The sequence below is a fragment of the Monodelphis domestica genome, chromosome 2 (genome assembly GCF_027887165.1).
Source record: "Monodelphis domestica isolate mMonDom1 chromosome 2, mMonDom1.pri, whole genome shotgun sequence".
Taxonomy (NCBI): Eukaryota; Metazoa; Chordata; class Mammalia; order Didelphimorphia; family Didelphidae; genus Monodelphis; species Monodelphis domestica.
The window spans coordinates 534,661,072-534,673,610 of record NC_077228.1 but is presented as its reverse complement, the minus strand read 5'-3'; the positions used below and the strand labels follow the sequence as shown (position 1 = coordinate 534,673,610).

At 38.6% G+C, this 12,539-nt stretch overlaps 1 protein-coding gene across 1 annotated transcript in view; it reads left to right on the top strand.

Moving 5' to 3' along the window:
* The window catches only part of LOC103106414 (zinc finger protein 585A-like), an 83,505-nt gene that overhangs the window by 29,928 nt on the left and 41,038 nt on the right, over nt 1-12,539 (top strand). The window contains exon 7 of the mRNA XM_056814468.1: nt 2,752-4,392. Coding sequence (XP_056670446.1) covers nt 2,752-4,392 — 1,641 coding nt within the window. The remainder of the gene's footprint in view (nt 1-2,751; nt 4,393-12,539) is intronic.

Here is a 12,539-nt window from a genome sequence, read left to right as displayed (position 1 = left end):
CTCTTTCTTTTATTTGTTTTTATAATTCATATTTTTCCTTCTTTAATTTCACCTCTTATTCAGTTTTTTCCTTTCAAAATCTCTCCAGTTCCTCTTTTTCAGCTTTCTCTCTATTTCATCTTTCATAGCCCTCAAACACCTATGCTGCTGTCGTCTTTAGGTTTTCTATGTCCATGATGGGCCAGTCTGGGCAATTGTTCTTAAAATAGTCCTTAATCTCTCAGGAATGATTCTTTACAAAATGAATCCTTATGAGTCTGGCATCTATCCCTCTGGAGACATCCATGCCAAGATACCTAGAACCTAGTTCATCTGTCATAGAACTGAGATGGTCTCTTATTCTCTCCCTGTCTGAGGTCATCGAATTTAGTCCAATCACTTGGCCTGTCAGAGTAAGCTTTCGTTCCCTTTAATAATGCATTTCTAGTCTCACATAGATGGATGTAATCTTTGGTTGAATTACAATTCCATTTCAGGTTTTCTAGGTGCCAACATACTGTATCATCATTTTGAGATCCGTTCACAATAGAAAGGATCATGTTCCTTTCGTCATCCGTTAACAGAGTATGAAGTAATTCTATAACATCTGATTCCTCCATGGTTGCCATAAATGTAATAATTAAAATTATGAGACTAGCCATAAATTAATATTTTTATTAATCAGAGAGAGTAGGGGGAAAAGAAAGATGGAAAAATAAGAGTGAGAAATATGAAAGTACTTTCCTTATTGCTTCACTTAGGTGGCTATTCTATGGCCTCCTAGAGGGCCCCTAGCCACCCTCACAGGCAGGTCTGGTTAGTGACAAACATGGAAGAGAAAAGGCCAAAATTCACTCATACCTCACTTTATCAAATTTATTCTCCTATTTATTCTTCACTAACTCTCACACATGACATCTCTAGAGCCAGCCATGCTTTCTAATTTGATCTTGGCTCCCAGTGGGGCTGTGCAGGGGAAGATTGCCCATCCCCCTTCTCTCTTGATATTCTTGAGTCCATTGCTGGCTTTTTCCAGCTGCCATTCTATCCTCATCAGCTAATCTACTCCATGATTTCCATTACATAGTCCTTGCTTCCAGGTCCCATGTGAGGTACATGTAGGGAAAGGGGGAAGGGCATATTTCCTTTCACAATCTCCCTTTTGATTCTTTGGGAGACCAGCATGTTAAATCTCCTCATTTGTCATGTTAAATCTCCTAGAACATCCACCTCCCCCCAATGAATCATTCTACATATGGAGCCTATACATTTAAAGATTCTCTTACTAGAGGTAGCTCCAGGAATGCAAGGTCTTGGGCAGGACCCTAGAACAGAGCTGTAAATGATCTTCACACACCTAAATGTTCAACCTTCTCAGAAGTTTGGAAAGAATTTGATGTGCAGTTGAGTAACAGAAAGGACATGGTGCCCATAGTCAGAAACAATCAGGGTTTAATCTAATTATGGCATGAACCCCAAAAGCATTATATACTCCACCATAATACTTGGAATCACTGCAGAAAGAAATTTATTAAAGTTGAAACAAGCACATGTTTATCCCAGAGGAAAAATAACTTCCTAACAAAACTGGCCAACTCTTTACTGTTTGAGGTGCCATTCACACATTTTGAACTCAGATCTCTTGGGTCACAGTGGGAACCCCCAAGGAACCAATAATGCAGAAGAGGGGGAATATTTAGGCAATGGGGTTAAGTGACTTGCCCAGGGCTGACACAGCTAGGAAGTGTTTAGAGGCCAGATTTGAACTCAGGATCTCCCATCTCTAGACCTGGCTCTTTATCCACTGAACTACCCAGATACCCCCTAATGTCTTTCTTTTTTTAATATGGTGTTTATTATAAGGATTCTATTTTTATTTTAGTGATAAGTGGTATTTAAGGATAAATTATTTAAAAAGAAATAAGTAATGACTATTCCAAAAATAGTAAATTCCTTATGGCTTAGGTCAGTAGAAAAAAGTAGTGTTGGCATTCATCCTGTGATCTCAGTTACTGTAACAGAAAAGATGAGATTGAAAATGATCCCTTAGAATATTACAGTATGGGGAACAGCTGGGTGGCTCAGTGGATTGAGAGCCAGGTCTAGAGGCAGGCTGTCCTAGGTTCAAATCTGACCTCAGACACTTCCTAGCTGTGTGGCCCTAGGCAAGTCATTTGACCCCCATTGTCTAGCCTTTACTGCTCTCTTCTGCCTTGGAACCAATACACATTGGTTCCACATATTGATTCCAATATGGAAGGTAAGGGTTTAAAGAAAAAAAAAGAAAATTATGCTTACAGATGATACATCATGAAATAATATAAATCTTCTGTATATATGTACCAAGTAGTATAATTATCTGTGAAGAGAGGACTGAGAGTACAGACAGTCAAAGTGAAAAAGAAAGACTGAATGTAGAGACAACGTTACGGAGTTTGAGTTCTAGTCTCAGCTTTTAGGATTTTGTTCAAGTCACTCAAACACTCTGAGCTCATGGCCTGAGCTGTGAATGCAATGAGAATGCTTCCCCTGCCTGTGCTCCTACTTGTGAGGATCTAATATGAATATGAGTAAAAGTCTTTATCAGTGAAGTCATCCTTTAGTTGTGAGCTAATGGCACATTGAAATGATTGATTCTGCCCATTTGTGTTTGTAGACTTTTCTCTTTGCCTGGGGAAATAGAATGAAAGTCAGTTTTTATTCTGCCAGTGGAGGAAAAGGGATGTATATGTGTCAAGGTGACTATGGGTGTGTGTTGTTTGTTTCTTTCAGAAGGAAAGATCAGACTTGAAGTGAAAGAGATGACTGCAGAGCTAAGCCTGTCTGGGGAAGAAACTCAGAAGCAAAGATGCATTGGTGATGGTGCCTGTGATTCCACTTGGAGAGAAAACTTGGATGTACATCAGAAAATCGACACTGGAGGGAAACCTTACGAATGTAATCAGTGTGGAAAGGCTTTTACCCAGAAGGCTGGTCTTATCAGACATCAGAGAATCCACACTGGAGGGAAACCTTACGAATGTAATCAATGTGGTAAAACATTTGAAAAGAGAGCTTATCTTACTGTACATCAGGGAATCCACACTGGAGAGAAACCTTTTGAATGTAATCTGTGTGGAAAGGCTTTTATACTGAGAGCCAGGCTTACTGTACATCAGAGAATCCACACTGGAGAGAAACCTTTTGAATGTAATCAATGTGGAAAGACTTTTTCACAGAAGTCTCATCTTACTGTACATCAGAGAATCCACACTGGAGAGAAACCTTTTGAATGTAATCAATGTGGAAAGGCTTTCAGAGGTAGGGACGTTCTCATACTACATCAGAGAATCCATACTGGACAGAAACCTTTTGATTGTAATCAGTGTGGAAAGGCTTTTTCACAGAAGTCTACTCTTACTGTACATCAGAGAATCCACACTGGAGAGAAACCTTATGAATGTAATCAGTGTGGAAAGGCATTCAGATATAGAAATAGTATGGTTAAACATCAGAGATTCTGCAATGTAGAGAAACCTTTTAAATGTAATCAGTGTGGAAAGGCTTTTTCACAGAAGTATGGTCTTACTGTACATCAGAGAATCCACACTGGAGAGAAACCTTTTGAATGTAATCAGTGTGGAAAGGCTTTTACACACAAATCTGGTCTTATTGTACATCAGAGAATCCACACTGGAGAGAAACCTCATGAATGTAATCAGTGTGGAAAAGCATTCAGATGTAGAAAGAGGCTGGTTGCACATCAGAGAATCCACACTGGAGGGAAACCTTATGAATGTAATCAATGTGGTAAAACATTTGAAAAGAGAGCTTATCTTACTCTACATGAGAGAATCCACACTGGAGAGAAACCTTTTGAATGTAATCAGTGTGGAAAGGCTTTTACACACAAATCTGGTCTTACTGTACATCAGAGAATCCACACTGGAGAGAAACCTTTGGAATGTAATCTCTGTGGAAAAGCTTTTACAGAAAGGTCCACGCTTACTGCACATCATAGAATCCACACTGGAGAGAAAGCTTATGAGTGTAATCAGTGTGGAAAAGCTTTTATATGGAGGAACAGGCTTATTGTACATCAGAGAATGCACACTGGAGAGAAACCTTTTGAATGTAATCAATGTGGTAAAACATTTGCAAAGAGAGCTTATCTTACTCTACATCAGAGAATCCACACTGGAGAGAAATCTTATGAATGTAATCAATGTGGAAAGGCTTTTTCACAGAAGTCTGGTCTTACTGTACATCAGAGAATCCACACTGGAGAGAAACCTTTCGAATGTAATCAGTGTGGAAAGGCTTTTACACACAAATCTGGTCTTACTGTACATCAGAGAATCCACACTGGAGAGAAACCTTTTGAATGTAATCAGTGTGGAACGGCTTTTACCCAGAAGGCTCGTCTTACTGTACATCAGAAAATCCACACTAGAGAGAAATCTTATACTGGCTTAGTAAAGTCCTCAGTCAAAAGTCAACCCGTATTTTCTCTCAACCACTGCCAAGTCAGTAAACAATAGTCCTTGGCAGCAGCTGTGTGCACTCCAGCCATACCTTTGGGAACTTTTGCTCTACTGATGACCCTGGGGTCGCCTGCTAACTAAAGGAAGACTGCAGGACCCTCCACTGGCCCTGGACGTGGGGCTTCAGCACATTGATCAGACATGGTCCCAGGCTGTGCCTAATGATGGAGGAGCGCACAAGTAAGAGCAATGGTTTTGTCTCACTTGGAAGTAATCCAAGGCTAAGATTCACATAATTCAAGCTGAATCCCTTTCCTTTTCCCGATGGAATCATGAGTATGATTACTACTTCAATTTAGGAAGATGAGAAATAGAGACTGCTTGGTGTCTCATGGCAGGAGACTTCAGGGGCCTAGAAAGGAGCTTCCAGGATCTTCAGTGTTAGGTCTAGTCATTTAAAGGTGATTAGGTACAAGAAAAAGAGAGTCACATACTGAAGCCAGAGCGTGCATTGACTACTAGGAAAGACATCCGAATGCAGAATGGCGATTGAGATTGGGCCAGGTGTCAGCCCTGGCCTAGTCTGTTAGTCAGTAAACGTTAATGAAGCACCTACTATGTTCTAGCCTCTGAGGACACAAAGGGAAACAAAAGACAGTCCCTGTTGTCAGAGCTCAGAATCTAGTATACAAACATAGTGATAGTTCAAGAAGCAGTAAAAGATCATGAACCTGACTGTTAAATGATCCAGGGAAAAGAAGGTGTTTTCTGAATGGAAATCCATTTAGTTAAACAGGGAAATAAGTGAATAGAAATATGAGAACAATTACAGTTTAAGAAGGGCAGAATTGGGGAACAGATAGTAAAAATCAAAATCATAAGGAAAAAAGTAATATCTAGCAGTTAAATAGCACCTACTCTGTGCAGTGCATTTCATCAATATTAGCTCTTTTGGTTCTCATATGAACCATAAGGGTTAAGTGTAATAATTATTCTCATTTTACAAGTGAAGCAAATGGAATGAGCAGAGGTCGTATGACTTGCCTAGGGTCATATTACTAGCGAATGTCTGGGATTGGTATGCTTCTATCCAGTGTACCAAAAAAGTAAAAATGCTCATATATGAGTGAGGTTGAAAATGAGAGAAGTTTACAAACTTTCTTGCTTAGGGATGAATATGCTTTTTTGTTTGTTTGTTTTTAGCTCCTTAGCCAGTCAGCAAGATGAATGGCAATTTACCGTTTAAAATTCTTCTTACTTTCTCCATTGTGCCACTTAGCTGCTTAATTGGAATCGGTTGATACGAGCAGTAGCCATTGTTTCAGTACCATGAATGTAGCTGAAGCAAACACTATGGAAGCATTTAGAGTTTGATCAGACATCAACGACTCCACGATAATTCACCGTATCTGGGGGCATTGCAAGTCATCTTGTCTTTTGCAACATGAGCAATATGGAAATCAGTTTTAGATGACTGCACATATATAATCTATCTCAGAATGCTTGCCATCTCAAGGAGTCGGGTGAGAAAGTAGGAATAGAGAGAATTTGAAACTCCAAATTAAAAAAAAATGCTGGATCACCATAGCCAAGATAGCAGACAGAAATCAGGGATTTACCTATGGTTTCCCAAATTCTCCTCGCTATGACTTTAAAATAATGTCTCTGAACATTCTGTAACAGAAGAACTCCAAAAAGGATGAGGTTAAAGAATTTTTCTGCCTAGAGACTTTAGAAGGTCAGCAGGAAAGGTCACTCCCACCATGGTGAATGTGGAGCAAAGTCTAGCACAGGCTAACAGAATAATAGCAAGGCCATGCCTTACTCTGTTAGCAGCAAAGCCATGTGCCCTGACCCATCAGCAGCAGGCCCTTAAGGGAACTGAACTGGCAGCAACAACTTGTGGAGCTCTTAGTCCACAGACAGTAAGGGCAGGGGGCAGTCAGACAACTTAACAGAAGATCAGAGGTCCTTTTTGTAGCATTGTGTGCAGGAGTCTGTTTTGTAGCTCATATGTGGATTCTAGTTTCAGGCCTGGTGGCAGTCCCAATGTAAGAACCTCCATTAGTGACAAGCTCTAGAAGTAGTAGAATTTGCACCCATGAGGGATTTGGGATGTTGATCACAGTTCCAAAATGTAAAATAAAAGGCTGGTTATTCACAGTCCAGAGTATAGGGCAAGAGAGTAGTGAACATATTTCTTTGTATATCACATCACCTTGGAAGAAGTGAAAATGTATAGAAACACTCCACCGCATTCCAGCACCACCTCTGAAAGCACTTACATTTAAAAACAAAACACCAAGCTTCAAACAATGCCTCATCTACCCCAGGAGCAGACTTAAAATTTAGCATAAAAGTCAAGAAATAAGCTACGGAAATGAGCAAACAACTTTGAAAAAGCACTTCACCATAAAAAGTTACTGTGGTGACAAGAAGATCAAAACAAACTGAAAATGACAAAGTTTCAATGCAAAATGTGAATTGATTTCAGGAACAAAAAAATCCTAGAAGAGCTCAAAAAAGTATTTTAAAACTCAAATAAGAGAAATTAGAGGGAAATTGAGAAAATAATTGAGTTGTAAATAAAATAAATTTTTTAAAATGGTCTGTAGTTTGGTAAAGTAGGCACTAAAATACTGAATAAAAAGATGTTAAAAAACAATAAACCAAGTGATGAAAAGGGCACCAAAATCCATTGAAAAAAGGAACTTCTTTAAAATCAAAATTGGCCAAATGATATGATATATACAAAAATATATTGAAGAGAACTTCTTAAAAAGTAGAACTAGCCAAATGGAAGAGACTCTAAATGAACACTGTAATGAGAATATCAACAACATAGAAATGGGTTTTAATCAAGGACACATGTGATCCCCAGTGGAATCATGCATTGGCTGTGGGAGGAGGTGGGGAGGAAAAGATAATGATATTTGTTTCCAAGGAATAATGCTTGAAAATGAACAAATAAAATAATGTTTAAAAGTTAAAAAAAAAAGTAGAGCTAGTCAAATGGAAAGTGGAGCTACAAAAGTTAAATGAAGAAAATAAATCCTTAGAAATTAGAATTGGGCAAGTGGAAGCTAATGCCTCCATGAGATGTTAAGGAAAAAAAAATTTTAAATCAAAAGAATAAATTAAAAAAAAAGTGAAATATCTCATTGGAAAAATAACTGACCTAGAATCGATGCAAGAGAGGTAATTGAATGACTGTACAAGCTAAAAGCTAAGATTAAGAAAAAAAAAAAAAGCTAAATTCCAGGGCTCTCATATTAAGCAGGAAATACAGCAAACAATCCCCTGAATTGAAACAAAATACAGATATTGTGTAGCCTCAGTCATTATACCACAAGTTTTAGCAGCTTTGATATTAAATGATTGGTGAATTTGGAATATGATATTCCAGAGTGTAAAAGAACTAGGATTACAAGCAAGTATCATCCACCCAGTAAAACTGAGTACAAACATTCATGAGGAAAAAAATGAATGTTCAGTGAAATAGAGGTCTCCTCAAGCACTCTTTGTCAAAGGGACAGAGCTGAAACGAAAATCTGATTTTCAAATATAAATCTCAAGAGATGCATAAAGGAAAAGAAATCGTAGATCAATCAGTAAATTTAAGCTGCTTATGTTCCTACATGAAAAGATGATATTTATAATTCCTAGGAACCTTATCATTAGAAGGGCATGGATATGAATTTATAATGAGATGAATGCATAAAAAAATTAAGGGGTGAGAAGGATGCATTGGAAGGAGGAAGGGAGAAGTAGAATGGGGTCCTTTATCTCACAAAAAAAGTCAAAGAGCTTTTGAAGTGGAGGGTTAGATGGAGTTGGGGAGAAGCACTTAAATTTTATTGAAATTTGCTCAAAGGGCAAACAATATACACAATTGAGTATAGAAATATACTTTGCCTTCTAAGAGAATAGGGAAGGGATAAGAAAAGAGAATTGGTTAATTGGAAGAGGCAGTAGTCAGAAGCAAAATACTTGAGAATGAAAGAAAAGCAAGGGGAAAATAGGATGGAGGAAAATACCAAGTTAATCCTAATGTCAAAAAAATCACAGGGGGCAGCTGGGTAGCTCAGTGGATTGAGAGTTAGCCCTAGAGACGGGAGGTCCTTGTTTCAAATCTGGCCTCAGACACTTCCCAGCTGTGTGACCCTGGGCAAGTCACTTGACCACCATTGCCTAGCCCTTACCACTCTTCTGCCTTGGAGCCAATACACAGTATTGACTCCAAGATGGAAGGTAAGGGTTTAAAAAAAAAATCACAGCAAGTTTCTCTAAATATGAAGAATATATATGTATATTTAAGGAAATGAAAGTTAAAATACCTCAGGTTCTTACGTTACACCTATGTGATTGGCTAATAGAGAAAAGGAAAAATGACAAATTGGGGAAATGGGGGGAAATTGAGATGCTTATGTATTGTTGGTGGAAGTGAACTGATTGAAACATTCCGAAGAACAATTTAGAAGCTTGCTCAAAAGGTTCTAAAACTGCAATATCACGACCAGGTCTGTATCCCAAAGATATCTTTTTTGGGAAAAAAAAGGCCTATTTGTACAAAACTTTCTAGCAGTTCATTTTGTGATGGTAAAGAATTGGAAATTGAGGGGATGCCCATCAATTGAGGAATACATGAAGTTTTGGTATAATGATTATGACAATACTATTCTGCTATAAGAAATGATGAGGATAATTTCAGAAAAAAAAAAACCTGAAAAGCCTTTCATTATCTGATTCAAAGTAAAGTGAGCAGAATATGGAGAACATTGAACACAGTAGTTGCAATTTTATTCAATGATCAAGTGTGGATGAATTAACTATTCTTAGCAATACAATGATCCAAGACAATGAAGGACCCTGGATAAAAAATGCTACTTCCAAAGAAAACTGATGGAGTCTGAATGCAGATCAGTCTTCCTTGATTAGATTTGCTTTTGTCGGGTCTTGGAATGCAGGGGGGAAAAGAATGGCTCAAATTCTCTTGAACTGGAGACTCAAATCATGTTACTTCAAGAAGCATTTCTCAATCAGTTCTCATTTATTAAACACCTACTAAGGGACAATAGACTAAGTGTTAAGGATTAAAAAAAACAAACGGATGAAATGATTATTCCCTGGAGGAGCTTGCATTCTAATGGTTTAAGTCAACAAGCATTTATTAAACATCTGGGACCCCAAGAAATAGTAGTCTCTGGAGATACCAGGCATTGATTAAAAACAAAAACCGGAAACAACTTGCAAATACTAAATTTCCTCAAATCCCAGCATGCCCACATCTGCATTTCCATTTCTACTATTAAGGTCTTAGGTCTCAGAATGGCTGATTAAGTCCTGCAGCAGAAGTGAGAGCCAAAATAGGGGGCCTGTTGAGGAGCCTCTAGAAGTTTTACTTCTATAAATTTGAAACATAGGAATGAGAAAACAATGGCTGAGGCACTTCCCAGATACAGCTCATAGCCTGCTAAAAGGTCTAGCTCAGAAATTTCCTTACTTCAATCTGTGGCGCTCCTGAAAGGCTTCTGGGGTTAACATGAGTTGTAGGTGCTGATTAAGCAACAAATCTGGACCCAGAGCCATAAACAATTCCAGTCTCGAAGCTACACAGGACAAGAGAGTTTCCAACAAAGCAATCTGGTTTTCCCACAGGTTCTAAATATGCTTCAAGGAGAAGATGCCCACAAAGGCATGCCAAACCTCAACAGCATCATCGTAGCGTCAGGCTGGCTCCAGAGCTCCCTCCTGAATTTCACAGGTTGGGTTTTCCATATGATATCTCAGAAATGAGGCAAGTCTAAGCAGGGGCTTTCTAAAGGTATCAGAAACAGATGCAAGCTTCAATCTTCTGACAGTGATAGCATTTACAAGACTTTTCTCCAGCAAGACTTGTTTTCTGGTAAAAAGCAAAGGGAATGTTGGCTCTACCGTTTCCCCATCAATTATTGGGAAGACTACTACAAATGATCTCATGTAACCTTGTGCTCTAGGCCTTTCCATCTCCTTTCCCTTTGAGATTTGATTGATTAATTTTTTTTCTTTATGCCAAAAGGAGATAAACAACTTTCTCCTTCCAGACTGAATCCTTTTGGTGACTGACAAACAAGGAAACCAAATCAGAGACAGTGAATGCAATCTCATGGGCACATCTGCCAGTGGAGGTAACCTACCCTGGGAGTCAAGTCTTCTGATTCTCTGGGGAAGAGGGAGGTCTGAGACAGCCACTGTTTGATAAAATTGCTCAGAGATCTACTTGTGTCAGTCTTCCTATTGACACTACTGGAATCACTGAGTATGAATAATATAGACTGTATGTGGTTCTACTGGCTCCATCGATTTCTTGCTAGATGGGTACAATGAGCAAAAATTGGACCTCCACCCTATTTGAATAGCCCTCTGCCCTTCCTAAATCAATGATTTTACCCCTAGACATTGCTAATCAGTATTATCCTGTTTAAAGGCATTCCATAAGGGGACTGATTATTTCTTATGTATTAAAAGACATTATTATACAATGAGTCATTTAAGGATAATCAACTAATCCCAATATGTAACAGAATTAAGAATAATTAGAGTAGGTTAAATAGATCCTATCTTATAGTAGATTTTCAACTTGTCATTACCATGTACTTCACTGAGCACAAGAGTGTCCTAACTAGAGGACCTCCATCGATGTGGCCTGATGACTAAGTGGGCAAGGAAGACCCCCAGACCTCCAGCCTGGACGGTCTGAGTACTGGAGGATAGAAATGTTCTAATGGGTTGGAAGGTCCCTGCAAAATGTAAAATGTCCCCTTGTTAGGAGTCTGTTGGCCAACATTTGGGGATTCTGTCTTCTCTGTACATACATTTGTAAGTCTATTACTCAACAATAGAGGTGGAGATCTACTAGACCTTTACTCTATGAACCTCAAAGTGACAGTGGGACCCCCAAGGAGATTCTGTACTTAGTACTGTCCCATCTGAACTCTCTGGGATTTATAGATTATAAACCTTGACTCTGAACATGAAGTGATCTCAGATAGTGGCCAGGTCCATTTAATAAATAGTAATTGACTCAGAGCTCTGCCTCAGTGACTTTATAGGTTAGATCATTTCTGGTATTATATTATGGTTACCCCAGATAGGATGATGAGTTGTGGACCTTCTCTAAATGCTCCATCCCACTCAAGGTACTCCTCCTCCTTTAAAAAATAGGAAGCTAGTACCCTGATAAATTTTCACCATTGGCTCATCCACCAACAAAGACTTGGGTTGGTGGGACTCTACTATTCCTACCCAAATTCTCCAAGCTTAAGATGTTTCCCCAAGGCTACGGATTGGTGAATTTACCTGAAATCACTCCCCTACAACACCCCACAAATTTAAAGGGGTAAAAGGAGGTCCAAATTGTACTGAAAGTGACTATTTGGGTTTATGACTAAATTATTTGAATTAACCAGCACTTACGTAAATTGCTTGAATTATTAGGCCATATTTTCTGCTTTTAAAGGCTAGGTTGATTTTTTTTTCCTCCTTTTTTCTTATCAGAGCTTAGGAGGTATAACGGAATCATTGCTACTGCCACTTTTTCAGCCTCCAACCAGGAAAATCAACAAACAAAAAAATATTTCAAGTTTCAAACAGATTTTTTACTTGGTAGTGGTCAGGAATGGAAGTTTTTTTTTTAAGAATATATACATTTTATTGATTATAATATGAATAAAGTCATTTTCAGTGATATTAGGGTTTCTGCTTCAGATACTGAAGACCTATGTGGCTCATCTGAGCCCCCCCAGTGGCCCATTTCAGGAATTTGAAATTGGAGAACTTTCTAAAATAGTTCCCTGAACCCTAAGAGTATTCATTATAAACCATATTGATGAACTCAGTACCTCCAGGATTAGTGCACCATCCTTCTAGTTAGAGAGGGGTAATAAGATAGGGGTACAAACTTCAAAAGTGGAACCTCTAAGACATTTAGTACTCAGAATCATAGCCTTTGGGAATCCAGTTGTCTCAGAAAAACTTCTGAAGTTGCCCTCTCCTAGGTAGGGATGTCCACAGGATGGAGGGTGTTAGGATCACATGTTAAAAGGATTCAGAGAAATT